Source organism: Ruditapes philippinarum, unplaced genomic scaffold (assembly GCF_026571515.1).
Source record: "Ruditapes philippinarum isolate M1 unplaced genomic scaffold, ASM2657151v2 ctg2607_1_1_1_1, whole genome shotgun sequence".
NCBI lineage: Eukaryota > Metazoa > Mollusca > Bivalvia > Venerida > Veneridae > Ruditapes > Ruditapes philippinarum.
The window spans coordinates 98,466-124,269 of NW_026865605.1; the positions used below are offsets into that span (position 1 = coordinate 98,466).

A 25,804-nucleotide genomic window follows, 5' to 3' on the forward strand; every position below is an offset into this window, starting at 1 on the left:
ATTTTTCACTTATAATTCTGCAAATATCATCTTTTAAACTAATAAATTCAACAACTTTTTGAAATTTTACCTGATTTATTATTATGCATTGTAGACAAACCATAAATGACCCATTTTCCTGTTCTTCAAAATTTCAATGCCACTTTTCAGTCAGTTAACAAAATATATCCTGTAGACCTGCACCACATAAAAATATCATACAATGGTAAAATGTAATCTTAAAATATAATCTCAATTTGCATAACAGAGAAAGCATGTTCTTATGATATATATTGGATCTCAGGGTCTATATGACCCCCTTTTAGTGACAGCTTACTGAAAAGTTATCAGAGAGAAGGTTTTTCTTTGATTAAATGACTGTTACTTTACTGACATATTACGTTCTAATGGAGATTTGTACTGTAAAATATGTTCACATCAAAATCATAGCTTTTGTAGTGCAGTATACGTTATGACCATATGATATTGTAACAGTGATCCAACTTAATATCCATTTCTGCAGAATGACAAAAATCGAGTCTGTAAATCAAATATATTTAAGAAAATTATTGCGATTTCCAATTGGGTAAATTTAAGGAAGTGAAAAACGTATATTTTACATGTTTTGACTGGTATTTTGTTTTTTATCACCATAATTGACATTGTTGCTGAAAAATATAGTCAAGGTTAACAAGGTAAACACAAGATGTGCTTACAGTCCAGTCACATGACAAATAAGGTCAAAAGTAAAGAATTTCAAGGGGTGATTGAAAAGTGGTTGTGATTGAAAAGTGGCAGTATGTGGATCCTGGTAATATTTGATACGGATCTGGGACTAGAGTATCTTATTTTCCAAAACTTCAGGATCTAGAGCTTCATCAAATGTTTTAAAGAAAGTATTATAACATATGCAACTTTATTTATAAAGAGAAAGTATACAGAAACACTCTCTTTGCTTAAATAGACATAGGCTTTGTCATATTGTACATAGGTAATTTACAGGTAAAATACTATAAAATTCATGCTGCAAAAATAACAATTTTGGTCATAGTGTCCCGAGAACTAATTCCCTCAATAACCATTTATATATACATGTATTAACAATCACCGATTAACGACATCGAAATACTGAATATTGAAAGATTCCTCCAGGCAGTATTAAATTATAATCATAAAGAATAAGTAACACTTGCAGGTTCGATTGGTTGAGTCTGTTCATTAAGCAGTATCACTCGTGCTAAGATTTAGCAACAGTGAGATGAAATATTGGGTAACCCTTTTTAGCCGCTACAAACACTTATCTGATTGTATCACCCACATAAAATTATGTGTTTCAGCTTTCCCGTCGGCCTTACTATAGCGTTGTGGACTGCATGATTGTTTTAAGTTTTGATGAGGAGGTCACTGTATAACATCAAGGTAGATGTTTTGTATCAGACAAAAAACTACATCAACGATACCTTTGAAAGCATCTCCATTTTATTAGGAACATAATCTTCTCTGGGGGACTTTATCTCAGAATATGAAAGAGAAAATCAGCAAGATAATTAGAATAACATTCATAATTTCTGAGTATATCTTGATTTCTGCGACTACATTTTACTGCTTCAAAGTCGTTAAAGGATAACTCTAAGCATTTGAATATCCTGTAAAAATATATTAAGTACAATAAAATAGATAAAAACAATTTAAGATAAAAAACAACACAGATTTAAAACTGGTAGAAAGGATGCAGAGCAACTGCTAATTAAAAAGGTTCAAGGTGGGACTGGCTTGTATAAGGACTCAGGTAGACGGATACTTCTGAGAAAAATGATTACGAGTGATGCTGTACGCGTGTCCTTGAGTATGGGATCAGGTAGTTCAGGTTTATGGTGGTGTCAGATAGTGATGGTCAAATCTCGCAAGATTGTGTTAGATTTTAAGGAGAGTAACATAGTTTATGCTGCGTCTCTGATCTAGAGTTTGCCAAATTAGATCTTGTATTATCTTAGAGATACACTACTGGTTATAGAGTAATTATATACACATCTTGCAAGTGACCTTAAACTTATGTTCTATTTTGTAAACCAGATGTTAGCCAAGGATGTCAAACCGTGGACAATGTTCTAACTTTGGCCATTCATAAGTTTAAAAGGCAGTTTTTGTCATTTTTTGTTATATTATTTATATGATAGATATCTACTTATTGTATCAGCCTCTGTAGATTTTAGTCATTGGCCATGAAGTTTTAGGAAAATATTACGGCTGATTCTTAGGATTTTGCTTTTATCTGGATTAAACTCCACGGACCAATCAGATTCCCAGTTTCCAAGGATATTTTTGTAGTGTTTGGGCATCTTGGGTTGATTTAATTGTAAGGTACATCATTGTGTCTTCTGCAAAAATCTAACTTTACCCTTGACACTTTCATTAATGGCATTTATTATCATTGGGACGCAAGAGTGCAAGAGAACAGATAGTTTATCTGTATTTGGGCAATTACAAAATGCATGAAAATAGTGAAACTGTTTAATTTAGAAACATCCGCAGACGTGTTCATACGGCGAGTATCATAGAACCTTCAATGTTAAACTTTTTTGCCATTCTACGGAAAGGGGCTTATGGTCCCCAAATAACAGACAATGTGTGGACTGTCTGATGCCTCTGCTAATCTCATGCGAAGTTACTTGTTTAAAAGACAGCAACAAGTAAAACTCGGTACAATATGTAGTGAGTGGAATGTATTAATAACAAAGGGGCCTTATTTAACAGTATCTTAAATGATATATTTTATTTTATTAAAAAGGGTTCTGTTTATAATTATGCAGATGTCTATACGCTCTCATTTAATCATATCAATGTTGAATCTCTCAAAAGCACAATACAAGATGAAAGTGTTGTCATGAATAAATGGTTTGAAGATAATCATATGCAAGCAAACCCTGAGAAGTTCAGGCTATATGTATAGGCAAACAAACCTGTAAAAATGTGTCTAACTTCCAGATTCTTCCACTATTTCTTGTGAATCTCATATTCCCGCGTTAACGTCACGTTCTGTTTAGCGTATAGTTAAACGGACGTTGCGTCATTTGTCATTTTATAAACGTCATTTTTTCTGAAGAAGACTAAACGTCGAAAGCTTAAGAAAAGCGTTTGTTTTTATTGAACTGATTATATATTGTGAATCTCATGTAAAACTTCTAGGTATTGAAATATATTCCCTATTAAATTTCGATATTCATATCGCAAATGTGTGTAAAAAATCAGCAAGACAAATAAATGTATTAACCACGCTATGTTCTCTACTTAATTTGGACGCAAAAATTCTTATATACAAACGTTATATCTGATCCAACTTTAACTTCTGCGCTTTAGTTTGGTATTGTTTTTAGCAAGGACAATACAAACAAATTTTTAAAACTTCAACATAGAGTTGAAAATTGTTTTAATGACTATTCATCAACTTATGAAGATCTGTTTAAACTGACCAATATGTCATCTCTCTATATCAGTAGAATTAAACAAATCACAATTGAAGTCTTTAAATGCATTAACAGCATTTCATCTAAGGATGTTCAAGAACTTGTAAATGTGCGTTCATCAAGCTTTAATTTTAGATACCAAAATACATTAAATGTGCCTAAAGTACGCAAAACAAAATATGATAAACAAGATCATCAAGGAAAGGCGGCGTTCAATGGACGCAACCCCCACGTTTGGTAAAAAAGTTTTCGTTTTGAAGCATCTAAAATCTGGAATAGTTTACCTAATGATCTCAGATGTACATCTAACTTCAATTAGTTCAAAAGACTAATTGAAACATGGAGTAATGACAAGTGTGCCTGATCTATGTGCATCTAATATTTTCCAGTTCATGTTCTATTTTTTTTTTGTTTTTTTTTTTTGTAAGTAAATTTAGTTATCTTTTTCTTAAGTTGTGTACGACACACACAAGTAAGGCACCCATAAGGAACCAAACAAAAAACCTGGAGTGGACATAAGGGCGGCAAAAGCAGCCGTAAAACCCTATTATCCTTTTTCATTAGACATTTGTAAATTCTCTGATTTCATTACAATGACAAAATGAATTAATTGTATGTATTATTATCTTAAACGGTGTTTGTTTATTTTGTTTCTTATTATTATTTTTATCTTTTGTTCATGTCGGATACAAACTTAAAGCTTATGTTTTGTACTGTTGACCATAACCGACTATAAATTAAGTTTGTCTTACTGTTTGTTTTACTGTCATAAACAAGAAAACAATGGGTGGAACGAAACAAAATGGAATTTTGAAAGTGAATAAGAGATTATGAAGACTGCATATCACTGATAAAACGTCAAAAGACAAATTTAAAAAGCAGCACCATATCCTAAGGGTGATTATGCAGTATTCAAGATTGGAATTTGGAACCACTCAAGTTGAAAAAAAAAAGAATGAACTAAAATAAGGCGATTGTATGTGCGGTGCGAAATTTTAAAACCATAAACTTTGGCATTGTTGGATAGTTTTGTTGTGTTAGCAGTTGTTTGCATAGCAGGGAAAGACTCAGCTTAATATGTCTGCTTTGGTTTTAGGATCTATAAAGGCATGACCTGTATTTGTAATAGGGTAGTCCAACTAATTAGACTTGTCAAAGAGACACCGAGATAATTTTGTACTGGCGCTGTCTTTTTCCAACGGTTTGACAGTAAGGAAAAAAGTCTGTAAAATGGGTCAAACCGTTCACGCCAAATTAATTAGGCTAGTAATAGGGATTTGCCTCTTAGCATTTTAAATTGATTCAGTATGTATGGGAGGGGTGGTCGACCGTTTAATATTTTAATGCAGTCCATCAAAATCACTTACAGTATATAATCGATATAAGTGCTGGTAAAGGTTAGATTAAACGTTGACCGGATTTCGATTAAACATCAATCTGACTAAAATTCAGAAATGGTTAAATATTGGAATTATATTAGTTCTAGATGTTTTTATATGTTTTATACGCTTTTATATGTTTTAAACAACATATCAAATGTTTAGTCTATACTAAACGACAAATCGCGTACTTGTGGGCCCTACTGTACTACCGATGTGCAATGTTTTATCCTTTCGTAAATTAAAAAAATCCAGTTTGTTTATTTATCTCCTTTCGTTTTTTAGGTGAAGAATAGGAAAAAAGTAAAAAATAAAAAATAAGAAAATGTTTGCCCAAGTTCCACCGAGTTCAAATTCAGGTAAAAGAAACAAATAACTCATTATTTAGTTCAAGATAAACTAATTAAAATTTCTTTCCTGATACTTATTATTGAAATTTTCAACTTGGTTATTGTGTAGTAGTTACCGGATGACAATGAGTCATAACTATTGAACCAAATTTATTAAAATTTATTAAGCTAGTGATATCGATACTTGTATTAAAAATTTAAACATTAACAGCTGATTTATGTAAAAAAATTATTGTTCAATTTGTATTTTTTCAGGTCCCTCAAATAGACCTGAATTGTACGAGGTAGGTTTGCATTTAAGTTTTAACAATAAGCTTAAAGTTGTCTTCAGTACCAGTCCTGGAAACCTGTGGACTTGGGTTTATCAGCTTCAAAACAAAAACAAAAAAACATGTGTGTATTTATGGAAGATTTGTCAACATATTTTGACATGCCAAAAACTAGATTCAGTGAGATATTTCTGTTATGGGTCAAAGCAACATCATATTGACCTTTTCGAAAACCTAGCTAAACACCGTTTTCCGGTACGTTACGGATTTAGCTCTGGGGAATTACACCATATGAACTACATAACACTGTTACATGATATTTCTATTTTTCTATCATTTTTTTTACCGTTTAAGGTGAAACAAATTGATGTGTTTGAAAATTATCAATATTCATTTTATATCTATTGCAATTTTTTCAAAAAAATGAATTGTTTATAATGAAAATCAATAAAATTTAAACAGTCGTAGTGGAATCGTCAATCATAAATAGAGATATTTTCTGTATAAACCTGTGTATTTACTTTATTTTTTGTATGGAATTATTCATAAAATAATATTTAATTGTTTTCTTACAAAGAAATAACTGTTTTATTTCATTTTAATTTTTAAAAAATGCCAAAAACATAGAATTCGGTATTACGCTCCATTAGGTGAATTCCCCAGAGCTATGTACAGAAAGTAGCGGAAAACGGCGATTAGCTAGGTTTTCGAATTCGTGAATTTGTAGGACTAACCTGGACAAAAGTTCAGCAATCTTTTGGGTTGAGCAGACTGAACTTGACCGTCACTCATAAATGACCCTGACATTGAAGGTAGGGGTGTCACGTTTAAATGTATATGGTTGGTGTTTAGCTAAAAATCGGTTAAAAAATTCAATAACCAGTAACCAACGTTAGTATTCGACTAAGGGGTGGACAATTTTTAAATTGATTCTAAATTTACTCTAAGTTTTCGAAAAAAAACGACAAGACCCTAGCAGATTATAGTTACTCCATATATGGATATGTATTGTAATTTTGAGTACAACAAAATATGATCAAAATGGCATATCTTGTCATAAAGAAACATTAAAGTTAATTTTGAAAATCTAAGGAATTTATTAGTATGGTTGGTTAAATGTTTAACAAGGTTATTAAGTTGCCGTTTAAATGGTTAGCATTTTTTCTTACCGTGACAACCCTACTTGAAGGTCAAGTATTTGAATTATTCTTGATTTTAGCCAAAGCCTTTTTCTAAAAAGGCGGAGAGGTCAGATAAAAAATTTTGTTGAATTTTTATTTTACATTTTTTTTTATTTTAAAGATGTTACTCAGTATTTCATGCAATGCTTCCATTTTTAATCTGAGAATCTTGACCATTACTCTTCAGCCAAAAAGTTGTGATTTTCCATTATTGGAATACCCCGCTAGTTATCACCGAGTTACATTTAAAATAGCAGGGCCTAACTAGAAATATCACTGAAAATTTCACTTATAGGTATAGAACCCTATATTTATGCCTGAGGTGAGAGCATGTAGTTGCCGCTTTTCCATCTGTCCGCTTTTCTTTCCTCAGACATAACTTTGAAACTATAAGGTTTCAACAAGAAACTTTGTATGTAGATGGATCTCATTGAGTAGAAGTGCATTGCATAAGAATCGTATACTGCCTTGCCTAATTTTGAAGTTATTGCCCTTTGTTCATTTTTACAGTTTGATCTTTGTCTGGGACATAACTCTGAAACTACAAGAGATATCAGCAAGAAACTTTGTAGGTAGAGCGATCTCATTGAGTAGAAGTGCATTGCATAACTCTGCCATTCCTAATTTTGGAGTTATTGCCCATTGTTCATTTTTACACTTTGAACTTTGTCTGGGACATAACTCTGAAATTACAAAAGATATCAACAAGAAACTACATTTACTTCTCAGTGTGTCCAAACCCTTTTTGGGGAGCATCACCCTGTTCAACCAGCTGTTGTTTTTTTTTTTTTAATTTTTTTGATTTCCATTTTAACCCATTACTTCATGAGCATTTTGTGAAAAATGGCTGTTTTCATTGAAAAGTCTCCCGTTACAAGTTCAAATTGCTATAATACTTTAAAAACTGCTTCAACACTAATCAAACTTGGCACAAATGTTGACTGGACCATTGCCCTTGCAACAACATGCTCAGACTTAAATTTTCTGTTACCATGGCAACGAGGGGACATCTCAAAATTGCCAAAAATCACTATTTTGCTTTGATTTTTTCCATCATAATTGATTTCAAAGTGCTGCAACTTCTCAATGGATTCAGATAGAGTCAAATGCTTTTCAGCGTTGGTTACACGTTACCTTATGATCAATCTGAGGTCATTTATAGCCTCTCACAAGTCCAAAATTTTATTGGCGATGAGGGGGACTCCGCCCCCCTTCAAACCCCCAAAACAGAACATCCCCCTTCTGGCAACCCCCTGATGTATCTTTTGGTTGGGGGCCGCGCCGGAAAAGTGGTCACTTTTTTTAACAACATTTCTCAAACAAAAACAAGTGTTGGGGGCCTAAATAAGGCATTTTTTCACCATTTGAGACAACAAAAGGGGGGGGGGGTGAAAAAGGCGTTAAAAGGTGTGTAATGGTGTATATGAAGTAATGGGTTAATATACACACATAGTCTATAGCTGGGCAAACCACCAAAGCCTGGGCCCGCTTTGACTTCCCCATATAATTGGTTAAAACTTTGTTATGGATTTGCTACAAACTGGGACAAAATAATTCTTAGGACAAGACCTTTATGTAGACCGAAATGTCAACCTCAAAATTTTTATTATGTGTGTGTATGGGGAGGGATGTATTAAAAGTGTTCTGGGGATTAGCACAGCACAGTTTACTTCTGTGAATGGTGATGTTTATTTAAGTTCAAACGTAAGTTTCAGTAGCTTTTCTAAACCAATTTAAACTTTGCGATCAATATATATTTTATTTATACTATCACTATCTTTAACTGTTTTACAGGAAGTGAAGTTATACAAAAATGCAAGAGAGAGAGAAAAGTAAGAAGTCTTATTGCTGTAGATCTTTGATAAAACAAGCCAGAATGTAAACATTTCAACACAATATTTGGTTATAGTGCAATGCTGTAATGCATTAAGCTTAAAAAAAGACAAATAATCTTTTTAGCCATTAAGGTAAATTATTATGTATTTGTTAGAACAAAGTAATTCTGAAATGATTTTCCAAATCTGTTTCAATGCAATGACATTTTAGAAGTTCAATTTTATTTTAATATCATTTTTTTCAGCTATGACAATATGGCTGATTTGTATGCAGTCATAAACACGTTACAAAGTTTGGAAAAGGCTTATGTGAAAGATGCTATACATCCAAAAGAGTATGTTATAACATCCATTTATGTTATATTTAAGTTGTTTAATATTTTAGATCTGGAATAAATTTACACATTTTGTTTATTGCTGAATATATAGACATGTATGCAGTTGTTAAATTAATCACACCAGTTTTGTTGATTTATTTTCATCATATAATTAAAGCTGACACTTTTAGGTTGTTTGTAGCAATGTTACATTTGTCATTGTTGATATATGATTTTATTTACCTGTAGCAATGTATTTTAAAATCAGAAGTATTCAGATTCGTTAACCAGCTTATACAGGGTCTCATACTATTGTTTTCAGATATACAGGGGCTTGTTCTAAGTTACTTGTTCAGTTTAAAGCAGCCTTTAGGCAAGTTGCCAAAGACTTCCCCGATGTTGAAGCCTTTATGAAGAAGTACAGGGTATTTATTTATCTAATGATTTAAAAAACTATATGGATATTAGTTATTGAAGAATTTAGAGTAAAACAGTGATTTATTTTGGCATTTCAACCTTGAAATCCAAGGTTTTGCCTGTGTTGAAATGTTACACTTGGCATTCATGACATTTTGTCTTTCAGTAAATGTAGGAATGCAAATAAGCCAGTCTTGTGAAAGAAATACCGAAGTTAATCAGTTAATTTCTGAAAAACTAATGGAAACAGCAATAATTATTATTTTTGTAAGTAAAACATTTAATTAAAGACACTTGTCTATAAACAGAACATAAATGGTGATAAGTATATGAAATTTGCATATCTTCATTGTTTATCAATAGAATATAATATTTATAAATAAATATGAAACATGCATATCTTCATTGCTACTATAGATATAACAAATATTTCTTTAATGTGCTGCAGCTTGACTGTCCACTGGCATTAGAACGAATAAGGGAAGATCGACCAATCACAATAAAGGATGACAAAGGAAACACCAGTAAATGTATTGCAGATATTGTATCGGTATGTTATTTTCTACTCATTAAATGTTCATGTTATGTTGTTTGGAAAAATTTAAAATGATACATAATGGTAAAACTAGGTAAATCTATATTAGCATCTTTACCAGATAAAAATAATTTACATGATTATTTAAGTGCGGTAGATGCAACAGTTACTCTTTCTCAGTGGTTAAATATTTTTCTATTTTATATGATAATGAGACATATAAGAGGTCCTTCAATGGAGATAAATTGATGTAGAATATACAATAAATACATAATTTAACTAAAACACTTGGTCAGAGAGCTTCCTGATTTACCTGATTATAATGTTCTTCAGTTTACACAAAATTAATTTTAGTTTGATATTTGTGTTGGAAGCTATAAGCTTACAGACACTGTAATCTACCAACCAGTTCTAAGCATTGCTGAATGAGTGTCAAAGAAACAGTGGCTTACCCCCGACAGGATTATATGTCCTTTTATTACAACACTAGTTCAAAGAGCTAGCCTCTTAACTATGTTCTTTATTTACATAAACAGTTATTTTGTCACCATAATATGTTCACAGTGTCTGTGTGATTTAAAGCCCACCCAAAAGTAAAAAAAAATATGTATTGATACATGAATGTTAACATATCATTTAATGTTTTTCAGTTATATATAACAGTGATGGATAAGCTTAGATTGGAAATCAGAGCTATGGATGAGGTTTGTACATCTTCACTTTTATATATTTAAAAGACAAAATAGAATTCTGTCTCAGAATGTGGATAGAGGGAAAATATTTGATAAAGCGTTATATCCTGATCAGTTAACTACAAAAATATAAATTTGTAAACCTTACATATCTGAACTTACAGTTTTTGAACACTATTTGCTCTAATAGTTAATTGTAATTAAGCACCAAAAATATGGCAGCAATATAAACCATAGATCCATATTCTGACCTTTCATTTAAATAACAATAGATTTAATCACAAAGATTGACATGTGTTCTTTTGTTAACAAACAGTTTGTGGTGAAAGTCTCACCGGATAATTTGACTTAGAAAGGTCATATAAGGATATATCCAATAACAGGGTTCATACAGTCTTATAAAGTGCTTAGATTTGAGTCCCTTTCTTAAAGAGTGCTTAAAAATGATAAAAAGTGCTTAAAGCAAGTAAAAAGTCCTTGAATTTAATTATTTTTGTGTAAAGTGTTTTATGTGTTTTATCTATATGATACACAATTTATTTAAACATTACAACAGAAATTTGCGTAATATTTTAGATTTGTGTTGAAACTTCCTTCTTAAATCTGAAAGATGTATTAAATATGTTGTTGATATGATACAGATACAGCCAGATCTACGAGAGTTAATGGATGCTATGTGTAGGTTGAGTATATTGTCTCAAGACTTTGAGGGTAAACAGAAGGTTCAAACATGGTGAGGACTGGTTTATTATAAAATCAAGTCAATTTTTTGATAAAGAGCTGTCAAAATATAACTATAGTTTATGTTTTTCCATAGATTTGCAATTGGTTTTATTAATTTACATTAAAGGGACTCCACTGAGGTTTTTTTGATATGATGGGACTGGAAATATTTTTTTTGATATAAAAGTACCTTTTGATGTTAGTCTAGACCAATAACTTGTATGCAAAATTTTAGATCATTTGCACAGTTGTTCTTCCAGAATGATTATTTATTATTATTATTATGAATAATGACCTATAAATGGAAATAGTTTCATTTTTCACTCAAATCGAACTAAAAATAACACAAATATACAATTTTCAATTTATTTCTTAGTATATTTCTTTATTTTCTTTTGCATTCTTTTGTTTTAATTGCCCCAGTTGATCTATGTAAGTTCAAATGTTTTAAGTTTTTTTGACCTCACTGCCAAACAAGTTCTTGCAAACTTTACCACGATTGAGTCTGCTTTCTGCAATTAATCAGTATCTGTGTCATTTGAGAAGGCATGGTCCTGACCCGAGTAGGGCTCAAACTGATGATCCCTGGGTTGAGATGCAGACACCTTTTAACCACTAGGCCACCACTACCATTGGTGTTTCTTAAGAAAATACCAGAAAGTAATACAGTTGCAATCACAGACTACTAAGTGTACAGTTGTATTGTATAACTTCAGTAGCATGATTTTATTAAATTGGGATGACTGAATATAGTTTTTAATAGAGATTGTCTGAAATTAAATAAAGTTTAACATAATATGTTTGCATTTCAGGTTGGACAAATTCAGTAGTATGTCAGCGTCAGAAGAGTTAGATGATACACAAGTGCGACAAATGTTGTTTGATCTCGAATCTGCGTACAATGCTTTCAATAAAGTTCTGCATGATAACTAAATCAATATCATTATATATACATCATGTTTTCAATGTACTGAATGTAAGGCAAATTAAGCTACTGTTTTAAAAACTCTATAGATGTGACAAATAAAGTGCAAGACTGATGTGACAAATGAGGTGCAAGAGTTATACTTGTGAAATGTGTTCACAATTAGATATATCAGATTTCATTTTTGGTAAAAAAAAGTCAACACTTCTAAAATGTTTTACAAATAATTTTCTTACATATAAGACTTGTTGGTTCATTTGCTTTTAGAAATTGGTTTCATTAAAAAAAGAAACTTGAAAAGCATGTTTATTTTTTTTTTAATTTCAACTACTTTTGTGATGGATATATAACAGTTATACAAGTGCATCTAACAGTATATATTGTTTTTAAGTTTTCATTCATTAAAATGCTGTGCATTTTCTATTTTATAGCGATTATGTTTAAATGTAAAAAATGTAAATATTTCTGTGTAAATTATTTTTTGTTACTGTGATGTAATTGATTATAATAAATGTGTTAAGAATTATTGAGTTATTTTACTATTGATGGCGATTGTTTTTCTTTATACATGTATACACTAGACCTATACCACATGACTTTTTGTGATTTGCATGGGGAAGAAAATCCAATACAAAAGATACTTCAGGTTTTATTTTCTGCCAAAACTTCTTAAATATTTAATCTTATTTACTTCATAAAGTGTAGAGCCCGCTCATTCTAGTGAGGAACCTATTCAAAGTATGTTTCCTAGAAAAACAATCTTTTTCTTATCACAAATTGAAACTGACTTTTTTACTGTATGAAAATCTGTTCAAATACTAGTAGGTGGTTTTCTTTTCAAAGAAAATACTGATTTAGGCCCTTAAACATTCTATGTGTGTGTTACTCATTAGAATAAGAGGTTTCTACACTTTATCCTGTTAAAATAATAAAATATTACAAAAGTTATGGAAGGAAATAAATTTAGGCAAAAATTCAAAATGAAATGGATGTTGTATCATTTAGCTCGTAAATAATTTCTTGCATTTTACTCGGCTAAATATTATATTTAATTTCCATTTTGACAAGACAGTTGATTCTTAAGTTGTTGAAACCAAAAGTGAAACAATCCTCTCTCTAACTTGAAGAGCATTTTGTTCATATATATATATATATATATATTTATGTAAGTAATGTAACAAGTTAAAGTGGTTTCCTGCGGGGACATTTTTAATGATTTAAAGACATTTTTTGTTCAAAGAAATAATTCTTGAAAACAAATTCCTCTGCCCCCGAAACTTAGAATTTGTAAATGGCGGCCATTTTTTTTCGACTCAAGATTATTTCCTTTGATAATAGATGCAACAGATTAAAATAAATTAAGATTTTAAGCATCGATCCAAAAAAATCCCTATCAATCACAAAGTTTACTGCACTTTTTTCCTTGACATGTCATATTCAAAAGTTCACCATAATTTTAGTTTCAATCAAAGTCAAATCGGCAGTCAAACACAAGCTACACAAACATGCGTACGCAACAAAATGCTCACTTATTTAATAACAATCTGGCACAAAATAAACATTTGCAAGTTCTACAAGAAAATCGTCTAGCCTGTTTGTTATGTTTATCGATAGATAATATGACATGAACATCGATGATGTCATTTGCGAAATAAATCATGACGTAACTTCATTAAGTTGGTGCTTAAAATTATGTTATCTAATTTGTTCATAATTGAAATAAATATAATAAATATCACATCTTGATTCGAGACTTGTCAGGGTATGCGATAAAAAAATAATTCTAAGGCTGATAAAAATGAGAAAATAAGCTATTGAAACATGTCTGTTAAAATGGGCGGGGCTTATTTTTGATATTAGGTTACTAAACTGTTATCAAAAATAATTATCAGGCAAGTGTTATCAGGCAGTTACCATAGCAGTTGCATGATAAAATGATGTAGTGTGTTGACCCCAAATTCAGTTACATTATACAACTACCACCAGACTGATCAGTCCTTAAATAACTCCCATAATGCTTGGGTCCAAGCAATGAAGAGATTTTTTATCATGGTCTTCTGCATGACCTTGATACAGATGGAACATGTGATCTCAGAGAAGTTGATGTTTTACTGCAAGACTTCCATAGCATCAATATCTTCATAAGGCAGATCAGAAACAAAATACTAGGTGTAAGTCTAAATATATTCTTATTCTACAGGATTCTTGCGCGTTCAAATGCGTATGGCATGAAGAAAAAGAAACAATGGCTTTAATTTGATAGTAGCTTTATTTCAGTATATGGCAGCACTTTATTTCAAAGTCCAACAAAACAATACATCAATCTGTAAAAAAAATAATGTGAAATTTCCAAACATATAGCAGACTGATACTTAAATTACATTAAAGAAATTAATTTTTAAATAATCATCTTTTGAGATTAATCTGAAAATGATTGGATTCCATCAAGAATGACTATTTCAAATGGACCTACTACCTAAAGTAACAATTTAGTCATGATGACCTTCATATTGCTCTTCTGAGTAATGATTTACGAAATAGATTTCAATTTTAGGTGTAATGCACAGTTAAAGTCAAAAATGAGTAGAGTACAATCACAGAGGCCAACAGGCCAAAGTGATTAATTACAAAGCACTTGAATGACAAACCCAGCTTTATCATATTATAATGCAAGAAAAATTAATATGTATTTCCATTGTAATGTGCCATTTAAAAAAGGGAATTGATAGAAATATGTTGAACTACATTAAGCGTAGAAGTAATTTTCTTGACATCATTTGGTTAATTAACATCATATGACGTGCAAGCATTCCTTTTTTATGATGTGCATATTTTGTGTAATGATACACTTGACTACCCTATCTGTTTGATCAGGTATAGTGTGAAGCGTGTTAAAATGTAAATTTTAGATGTTCTTCAAAATTAACTTTATACAAAATATGAAGTATCAATAATTTTACATATTTGCCTATCCACAAAGGCAGTGTAGACACCCTTGTAAATCTATAATTAGCTTTTTTGACTTTGATGGCCAAAAAATATCTTCAAGTCTTTGGTATAGCTGAATCCAAAGAATATCTCAGTCCATTATTTTAAAATTTGGTCAAGTACTTTTAGAGAAGATATCAATTGAAACAATTGTGGGTGAAGGATGAAGATTACAGACAGCCATCGCTCTAAAGGGGCTCAAATAAGCACCATGTGCTCAACGGAGCTAAATATATATTATTTTGTAATAATTAGTATTAAAATTGTATGGCACATCAGTGTAATAAGACTGACCAAGATCATGCATGAACATTTCCAGTAGATGTACTCCTAATTCATATGCTTTTAAACAATGAGAACATTGGTAATTTTCTGCTGTAAGGATGTGGGTGCAACAATCCCATGCACATATCCCAAAACCAACTAACCATCATGATGAGTCATACATTTAAAAAGCCCTAGTATGACCTTCCATATGGAGTGAATAGTGTTAGCCTTGCTCATTTATAGTTAATAGTCTAACAAGCAAATCTTTTACTAATTTTGATGACAATAAATGATAACAAATAATACACCAGAAAGAATTGCATAGTCAGCAAAAACTGCTTGAGACGATGTTACAAGAGGATTCAACAGTTGAGACGCAATGTTCCTTGTTAATGTACAATTAAACATGTTCCTTGGTAACGTACAGTGTGAAACATGTTCCTTGGTAACGTACAGTGTGAAACATGTACCTTGGTAATGTACAATGTGAAACATGTACCTTGGTAATGTACAATGTGAAACATGTACCTTGGTAATGTACAGTAAGAAACATGTACCTTGGTAATGTACAGTGTATAAGCATGTACCTTGGTGATGTGCAGTGTGAAACATGTTCCTTGGTGATGTGCAGTGTGAAACATGTTCCTTGGTGATGTGCAGTGTGAAACATGTTCCTTGGTAACGTACAGTGTGAAACATGTTCCTTGGTAATGTACAATGTGAAACATGTACCTTGGTAATGTACAGTGTATAAGCATGTACCTTGGTGATGTGCAGTGTGAAACATGTACCTTGGTAATGTACAATGTGAAACATGTACCTTGCTAATGTACAGTTTGAAACATGTTCCCTGAGATGTACAGTGTGAAACATTAACAGACAGCTTTGTGTATCATTAATTTAGTATAAAACATTCCCTTACAAAAGCGAGGAATGAACTTATGGGGAGAACATGGTAAGGTCTGAATATATATAGCATCATAATACAACAATATAATATACATGCCAACTTCATCAGAAATATGAAAAAATTACATATACAGTGAGTCACTTGTAAACTTACAGGACATTTTATTTCTTTAAGTTATACATCATTTTTATGTCAAAAAAGGTAAGATAGTCTTTCATACTTGTACAGTATGTAAAACTATACAGCAGTCTTTCTTTTATATGTAAATGACAAGGCAGTCTGTCGTACTCTCATTAATAAAAATATACTGAAGAATTTTTTTCCGATTCACATGTAAAAATATAGAACTCTCTCATATGCATAAAAAGGTAAGGCAACATTTTGTTCCTATTTTCACATCATAAAATCCATATATACAGCTAATAATTAGTCTAATATATACAATTGTCTGTAAAGTACTTGAGAAATGAATAAACATTTATCTATGTCCACATAAAATGTGATCAAATCATTATAAATAAAAGTTAAAATTCATTTATGCCCATTTTGACCAATGTCTTATATTATTAGTTATAAAGATTTTTACAAGTAATATAGCCCTATACGAACGGTTGTTTGTAAATATAACCTAAGCTGCTAGGCGAGGGTTATATTTGAAACAACTGTTTATATACGGTCATATAACCTGTCAGAAATATTTATAACAAATTTATAATACAGCAAGCATCAGTTCTTTTTAAGGGAAAAAAATGAGATTTCTTCATAAATTGAGAGCAACAGTGTATATAAAACTATATAAACGTCACAATTATCTTATGAAAAGCAGCTTTACAAACGTGCAGTATTATAAATGTGTATAAAATTGATCTAATGTAACCATGCATTCAGCTTCAACAACTGTTAAAAATACAGCAAAAACAATAAAACTAGCGAGCTATGCCTTGGCAAATATAATATCCATAACCATGAAATGTCTTTTTTTTCTGGAAGCAAATAAAAAGTAAGATATTCATGAATACACAGAGAGACATTTTTACCACAACAATTTTCAAAATTATTTTTCATAAATATAGTTGATCTTGATCAACTTTTCTTTAATATTCTACCATATCTTACTCAAATTTCACCAGAACAAGTTTGGCCACTTTTTTGCATGGATAATAATTTTATTGTGATAATAATGTTTTGTATATTAATATGTGTTGCATATCATTATGTGCACCGTATATTCTCTTTAAAATAAACTGTTACCATGGCAGCATAGCTTTTTGTAAGTTTTATTTGATTAAAATAAATCATTTGTTAAAAATGTCTGATAACCTGCTCCACATGTGGATCTCAAATTCCTGTCCACACAAGGAAAGTTATGTAAGCAAAAACAATACATTTTAATTATAAATAATATATAATATTAGCAACACTGAAACATCAAATAACAAGAACGTGTTTGTTAAACACAAATGCCCCCGGCTCAGATTCTTGTCAGTAGCAATATTTCAAACAAGAGCTGTCAGTAGGACAGCAACGCTTGACTATTCTTAGTGCTTGATAGTAAAAAAAATGCTTGATAGAGTTACCTCCTCCTGTTTACAGGTTGGGGTCATGATGGTGAACAAGTGTGCAAAGTTTCAAAGCCATATGTCAATGGACTTTGAAAATATTTGAACTATTACAAAAACTTTAACGTAAATTCTAAGTCAAAAAAGGGGCATAATTCTGTCAAAATGCTTGATAGAGTTACCTCCTCCTGTTTACAGGTTGGGGTCATGATGTTGAACAAGTGTGCAAAGTTTCAAAGCCATATGTCAATGGACTTTGAAAATATTTGAACTATTACAAAAACTTAAACGTAAATTCTAAGTCGAAAAAGGGGCATAATTCTGTCAAAATGCTTGATAGAGTTACCTCCTCCTGTTTACAGGTTGGGGTCATGATGGTGAACAAGTGTGCAAAGTTTCAAAGCCATATGTCTATGGACTTTGAAAATATTTGAACTATTACAAAAACTTTAACGTAAATTCTAAGTCGAAAAAGGGGCATAATTCTGTCAAAATGCTTGATAGAGTTACCTCCTCCTGTCTACAGGTTGGGGTCATGATGTGAACAAGTGTGCAAAAGTTTCAAAGCCATATGTCTATGGACTTTGAAAATATTTTGAACTATTACAAAACTTTAACGTAAATTCTAAGTCGAAAAAGGGGCATAATTCTGTCAAAATGCTTGATAGAGTTACCTCCTCCTGTCTACAGGTTGGGGTCATGATGGTGAACAAGTGTGCAAAGTTTCAAAGCCATATGTCTATGGACTTTGAAAATATTTGAACTATTACAAAAACTTTAACGTAAATTCTAAGTCGAAAAAGGGGCATAATTCTATCAAAAATGCTTGATAGAGTTACCTCCTCCTGTCTACAGGTTGGGGTCATGATGGTGAACAAGTGTGCAAAGTTTCAAAGCCATATGTCTATGGACTTTGAAAATATTTGAACTATTACAAAAACTTTAACGTAAATTCTAAGTCGAAAAAGGGGCATAATTCTGTCAAAATGCTTGATAGAGTTACCTTCTCCTGTCTACAGGTTGGGGTCATGATGGTGAACAAGTGTGCAAAGTTTCAAAGCCATATGTCAATGGACTTTGAAAATATTTGAACTATTACAAAAACTTTAACATAAGTGGTTACGCCGACGCCGAGGCTCGGGTGACTGCAATAGCTCTACTTATTCTTATCGAATAGTCGAGCTAAAAATGTTTACCCATTCACTCAGTTATGGACAGAAAAATTGCCAAAAAATTGTAAACACAAGTTATATAGCTTGACAAAGTCATGGCATTTTGTAATGGTGAAAAATATAAGTTGCCAAGTCACTGCTCTGACTTGTGAAGTTGAAAAATATTCAACTTCATGCAAGTTATCTTCCTACCAAATATGAAATACACCTGTCATTAAATAAAGGCTGTATGGGCAAAAGTGTAAAAATCAATTTTGAGCACTGGTGACCTTGACCAAACTGACCCCTAACTCTATCCAAAAGAAGAATACCATGTAAGTTATCTTCCTACCAAATATGAAATACATCTGTCAATAAATAAAGGCTGTATGGGCAAAAGTGTAAAAATCTATTTTTAGCACAAGTGACCTTGACCCACTGATCCCTACCCCAATCAAAAGAATGAATACCATGCAAGTTATCTTCCTACCAAATATCAAATATATCTGTCACTTAATAAAGGCTGTATGAGCAAATGTGTAAAAATCTATTTTTAGCACTGGTGACCTTGACCCAGTTGACCACTAACTCCATCAAAGTTTATGTTTCTATCAATTATAAATAACATCTGTCTATAGAATAAGGTCAATACACCTGTAAAAATGTAAAAATCTATTTTTAACATTGGTGACCTTGACATTGGTAACATTGACCTTGACCCAAATGACCCCTTACTACACCTAAAGAAGGAGGACCTCCCTTGGCATGTTTGTATTAAACTAAGACATCAACTAAAAAATAAAGGCTGTATGAGCAAAAATGTTTATATTTATTTTTTAAACCAGTGACCTTAACCTTGACCCTAGAGACCGCTTACTCCACAAAAAATTAGAGGACCATCAAAGGTATCCACCTACTAAATATGAAAGATATCATTAAAGAAATTAAGCAATTAGGAGAAATTTAAGATAAATCCAACTTGCCGAAATAGGTTAACCAGACAAGGCCCTATTTTCAAAGTGAAAAAAGGGAAATAACTGGGAAATATGGATGACACAGTTATATAACTTGGCAACATCATGTTCTTTGTATTGATAAGTAAGTGTGGAAATTATAAAGCCATTAGTATAGATAGAACTTAAGATATTTCCAACTTGCCGTTTTAGGTTAACCATTATTCATTTTCTAAGTGCTGAAAAGGGCAATAACTTGGTAAATATGAAAGCCAGAGTTATGAAACTTTCCCAGATCATGTACTTTGTATTGATTAGTATGTGTGTAAACTTAGAAGCCATTGGTACAGGTAGAACTTAAGAAAAATCCAACTTGCCATTCTAGGTTAACCTCGTACGGACAGACGGTTCAATTACTATATGCCCGGGGGCATAAAAATCTTTATAAAATTTCAAATTTATATTCACTTGCATTCAAAAAGACTGCATACAACTTGCATGTATTATGCAGGTCTTTCAAATCCTAAATCTTATTTACGAGTAAAAACTTGTAAAAAAGATGTTTGAAGACACTGACAGCTTAATTCAATATTTTAGTTTGTGATAAAATACTTATATGATGTCATTAATATGTAATCAAAAAGCGTTGCGCTAAAATGTCCCTCTGTTTACAGTATCATTGCACATTTGTTACTTTAAATAGATGAATGATCACACAGAACAAATACCACTATCCCATTTTGACAAAGCTATTATAAGTAAGAACTATTGTATTTAAAAGCTGATGGTTAAAAATATGTAAATAAAGATAATCAGGTAAAATGGAAAATTATAAATGATAACAATAAAAGTAAATGTGGCTTGAAAAGGCAGGTTTAACCGTTTTAGTCCCTTCACCTGAACAAAGAAGTTACTCTAAGTACACATGTACTCATGAGATGTTCAAGAAGCTCTATGTTTGAATCATAAACATAAATCAGTGTATATTCTAAAACAACATAAATGCACATTTCATTGACAAAAAAATGTTTAACAGTGATTATATAAAAATACAAAATTAACAAAAAATTCTTGAACGCTGTATTTATTCCATAGTTCCCAGGCCAGGGATATTTAATTTCACTTTCTGAAGACATATAGTGGCTATGCCACCCTATGCCCCTAGTATGCAGCCAGGACAATCTGTTCATCCATGCAGTGTGTTGAGATTTTACACTTTTTTTTTTACTTACAATTTTAAATTTAAACCAGAACTAACCAATCACACAAATTCAATGTGGCAATGATTTACATCAGCTGTTTCAAAATCTTTTTTTGGTCAATACAGCACAACAGTATACAGTAACACATTAGCAATTAATTTACTTCCTTTAAATGTACAATAACTGCTGACAAATTTGTGTACCATAACTACATACATGTACAGAGAAACCATAACTTAGAAACTTCCTAACATTCTATAAATTGAAAATACGACAAGGATTTCCAGGTTTTCAAACATTATGCTAAAGAATCAGCTTAACAGAAAAATCAAGAAGAATTAATTTAACCAACCAAGCGATTATTTTTCAATATACAAAATCTTGCTTTCATGTAAAAAGGACAACTATGGAATAAATATAACATTCAACTAAAATCAAACAATATAATACATGTATTTACAATTATAATCTATTAAAAAAAAAATCGGATTAAAAACAAACAAATTTTTTAAACAAAACTTTGTAAATTTAATAAAAAATACTTTTTAGAAAATATAGTTAACAAAAATAGTTATAAATAAAATCATACTTCAAATATTGAGCATGTATCTGAACATTTCACAAATGAGCAAAATAAGAGGAATTCACAAGAATACATTCAGGACTTTGATCATGTGAGTCATTTGATTAGAAATAAATGAAGAACAATGTTCATTTATTTAATCAAACAAATCTTTGCTTAATGATCTGTATTAAATGCTTTTTATACTTCATAATTTCTCACTATACAGCATACAATGATGTTTAGTCATATATTAAGTATTTACAATTACAATTGAAATTTCAAAGTCACAATAAGTCAGAAAAATTGAACAATTTTCACACACAATAATTAAAAAAAAATAATAATGCACCTCATATGTTCAATGTAGATTGTTCAAGCAGATCTAAAAATTCAAATTACAAGTATGGCACTACGTTTACTATAATACCTGCTGTACAAATAATTACAAATTTCGTTAGATTGTATCAGATTATTATGTTCTATCTAATATGTCTAGCTTTAACACTTTCAGACATTTGTAGAAATGGTAATACATTATTAAAGGTGGCTTTTCATATATTAAGAAAAAGTAATTTTGCTTTAAAGGTTAACGCGTTAAAATAATCTAAAATTTTAAGATATGAACAACCATCTTTAATTGATTTGGTAAGCAGAGAATGGAAGGCAGATTATCAATTACAGAAACTAGTTTCTCTATAAAATTACTCGAACTGAAAACAACATGTACAAAACAAAAACTAAGATAAATGTATCACCATACAGGTAGTCTAAAATGTAATGCTGTACACATGGATTGAGGTCATTTACAAAATTCATTCAATATCAAATTAAGTGTATTTCATAACTAGATAATTTAACATTTCTTGTATATCTACAATTCCTATACATTTTGATCAAGTTGCTCATATTTGTATAATTATGCCACTAACAATTCTATTACTAAACTCTTTAACATTTATATAATATACCTGTGCATATTTTCCCCAAGCATATTGTGTGTATTAAACTAAGAAATACCACCCGAAGGAAACAAAAGTTCATAAAATGTTTCAGTTAAATGTAAAAAACAACAAAATATGTAGCAGTTCATGCCAAAATGTCATTGTAAAAAAAACCTTGCATCTGGCCCTCTTTGATACAGTTTTCACACCTTGTGCAATCCTTACAAAAAAATTCCCCTCAAGTCCACAGGCTTTTTACTTTTATAATAATTAGGGAAAATTTGTATTAGTGCTATTTAATACTTAAACATTTTCAGTTTCATTACTTCACAGCAAACAAAAGTTCAACACGACCAAATTTTTCCTTTTTAGTTCATACAATGGTTTAACACTTTTGTACAAAAGACATTTTTGAGCATTTTGATTATGCAGGTTTATAAAATACTTCCAAATAAAATAAACAAGGAGCTAGTTTGTTCAGAAAGGTGTTCTTCTTTCAAAATTAAGTTAAATGTAAATGTATGTATAAGAAAAAATATTGTAATGAGCAAGACGGAAATTATGCAATAATTTCAATGTATTCAATCTAAATTAATCAAATCATTCAATCAACATATTCAATCAATTAACAGTATAACTGTGTAGATATGGCCAACTTTTGTCATTTTTCATCAATTATACTGGTACCTATTATCTTCATGATGAGAGGTTTAGATGTCTGTGACCACATGTATATTCTTATACAGACTAATGGACAGTCTTACTAACAAATTTTTACAAATACTCAAAAGCTGATAAGTTTGAATACAAAATCTGTAAAACCAATCAAATGGTTAGCATTCATTTCAAGATCTACATTTATAAAGAATTGTGTAAAATGTTTCCTACATAAATGCAAAAAACACTGGGAATTTGTCCAAAAAACAATTGAATTTCTTGAATACCATGTGTTCTGTCAAGATGATACATTTGTATTTTCAAATAAAGTAAAAATAAACCAAGATGACCTATGACCTACATGTAGTTCTAAATTCTTACTTGGATAGGTCCATTCTACTTGACAGGGTAATTAATGGTTAACCTTATTTACAATTGTAAAAATTATTTCATATGAACAACAAATCATACATGTATAGATTAATTATATCATATACTATGAGAAAAAAAACTGATCTATTTTGTATAGGGTTCAGCATTTTGATGACAGGAGACAGGTAGACAAATGAATTACACTTGTTAACTACATGAATATAATACAACAGAATAGTTTTTGTTCATTAATCAGATCAAGTCATATGCGTCACACTTAGGTAGGTTTGTCAGAAGAAGAACAATTTTTTCAAAGTACATGTACATTAAACAATTGTTTCATTGAACTTTTAATCATAATAAGTTCCTGGAGAAAGAACTGTATTATACAAACTTACACAAGTTAGAATAATTTTTCACTGTTAATAATATGGAAATATTACACAAACACAGAAAATAAATAGAAAGTTGTTCCAGACAACTTCACACGTTGAAATCAAAAATCACTGTACCAACTTGATACATTAATCAATGACAAGAATATTTTCTCTCTAGTAAGGAGGTAGGTTAATAAGAGACTTCAGACAGGAGTTTATAAGATAGGATGACACCAGTCAATTAGTACATGTGTAGTATAACAATTCTTAATGTATTACAGTTGTAATTCATTATGATGTAAAGAAGGTTCAAGAAAGAAAAGGTCAAAATTGACATAATTCATCATCTTTGTGCAATAACAGGTTAAAGTCTTCATGATTTCATAGAAGTTAACCAGCTATTGCACTAAGATGACAATATATATAATAAACTTATGCTTAGCTCACTTTTACATCTCAATTTCACTTCTTTGTTTTGTAACTATTTTTATATTAAAATTACCAAAATCATACCAAAATGGTATATTTCTTGTAAATGTTCTTCTTTTTTTATCTTTTACAGTTTTCTGGTATTATGATATCCAATTTCTTCTACACACTAACATATTATTGCATATTAATAGAGAGTCATTGGAACCTAAAGCGTTAAGCCTTTACCACCAGTATAGAGCCAGGCAAGCCTGCACGCCCGTGTAGTCTGACCAGGCTCTATACTGTCAGCTAACAAACTTTAAATATTCAAACTGATATTTCTAAAATTGATAATGGACAGTCTCAAAATGGAAGTGGGACAAGTCCATTTAAAATATTCAGCATGTTCAGGGTTAATACAGATTTCATAAACTCCTTTCATACATCATGCATTATCAATATAAAGCAATATATAAACATCTTTGATGTTTTCCTCTCTGAAGACTATGAAGACTTGAACTATAAAGCTATCAGAACACATCGGTGTAGGAACGTGAACAGGAATATGTCAATTACATTCTTCATAGATTTCTGAAACACAGAAAATATCATATGTTAACATTTGTTTCTTTAAATTACAGAAATAAGGTTATATAATGAATGCCATAAATTTCAATACAGAACTTTTATCTGGGTTGTTTTCTTCAATATGTGGGAAATAACAAAATTTAGCATTTATCTGACAATGCAAATAGGCCTTTTTTTCTCCATTAATAAACCATTTATAAATGTTGATAGAAATACAATTTGTGAGCAAAAAATCTGATAAATTTTCATAGTGAGGTAAAAATAAACAAGAACTGTCGGAGGACAGTAACGCTCGACTATTCGAAAATTTGTCACAAGGGTGTTTCATTGAGTATAATAATGCTTACCTATATGAATACATAAAATTGTCCGAAGGGTACAATCCCTTCAAGTTTCAATACATTCCCTTCAGTAGTTATGGAGATACAAGCTTACATACAAAAACTTAACCAAGAATTTTTAAGTCGAAAAAGGGGCATAATTATGTAAAAAAACAAATCAGAGTTATGGGACTTGTGCCAATCATCTTAGATAATCACAGAGAACAAGTGTATGAAGTTTCAATCCATTCCCTTCAGTAGTTATGGAGATACCAGCTTACATACAAAAACTTAACCAAGAATTTCTAAGTCGAAAAAGGGGCATAATTATGTAAAAAAGCAAATCAGAGTTATGGGACTTGTGCCAATCATCTTAGATAATCACAGAGAACATGTGTGTGAAGTTTCAATCCATTCCCTTCAGTAGTTATGGAGATACCAGCTTACATACAAAAACTTAACCACAGGGACGCCGAC

The 25,804-nt window shown here is 31.0% G+C and overlaps 2 protein-coding genes and 1 long non-coding RNA gene across 11 annotated transcripts in view; 1 reads left to right on the forward strand and 2 right to left on the reverse strand.

Annotated features, from left to right (window-relative positions):
* The first annotated feature begins 5,061 nt into the window (after positions 1-5,061).
* On the forward strand, positions 5,062-12,592 carry LOC132729711 (vacuolar protein sorting-associated protein 28 homolog). Its single transcript, XM_060715533.1, has 9 exons — positions 5,062-5,181; positions 5,428-5,456; positions 8,417-8,454; positions 8,703-8,792; positions 9,097-9,199; positions 9,640-9,741; positions 10,377-10,430; positions 11,060-11,151; positions 11,954-12,592. Exons 1-9 carry the CDS (start codon positions 5,148-5,150, stop codon positions 12,072-12,074), a joined length of 663 nt encoding a protein of 220 aa, XP_060571516.1. The 5' UTR covers positions 5,062-5,147; the 3' UTR covers positions 12,075-12,592.
* Positions 12,593-14,318: 1,726 nt separating this feature from the next.
* On the reverse strand, positions 14,319-18,316 carry LOC132729712 (uncharacterized). Its single transcript, XR_009625660.1, has 2 exons — positions 16,084-18,316; positions 14,319-16,053 (listed from the first exon to the last, which is right to left on the reverse strand). It is a non-coding gene; the product is annotated as an uncharacterized LOC132729712 (long non-coding RNA).
* A 4,585-nt stretch (positions 18,317-22,901) lies between these two features.
* Positions 22,902-25,804, reverse strand: part of LOC132729718 (FYN-binding protein 1-like) — a 56,467-nt gene continuing 53,564 nt past the window's right edge. For all 9 annotated transcript variants that reach the window (XM_060715544.1, XM_060715547.1, XM_060715543.1 and 6 more), the window contains one exon: positions 22,902-25,010. In XM_060715544.1, the coding sequence (XP_060571527.1) occupies positions 24,988-25,010 (23 nt within the window). In that variant the 3' untranslated portion in view covers positions 22,902-24,987. The remainder of the gene's footprint in view (positions 25,011-25,804) is intronic.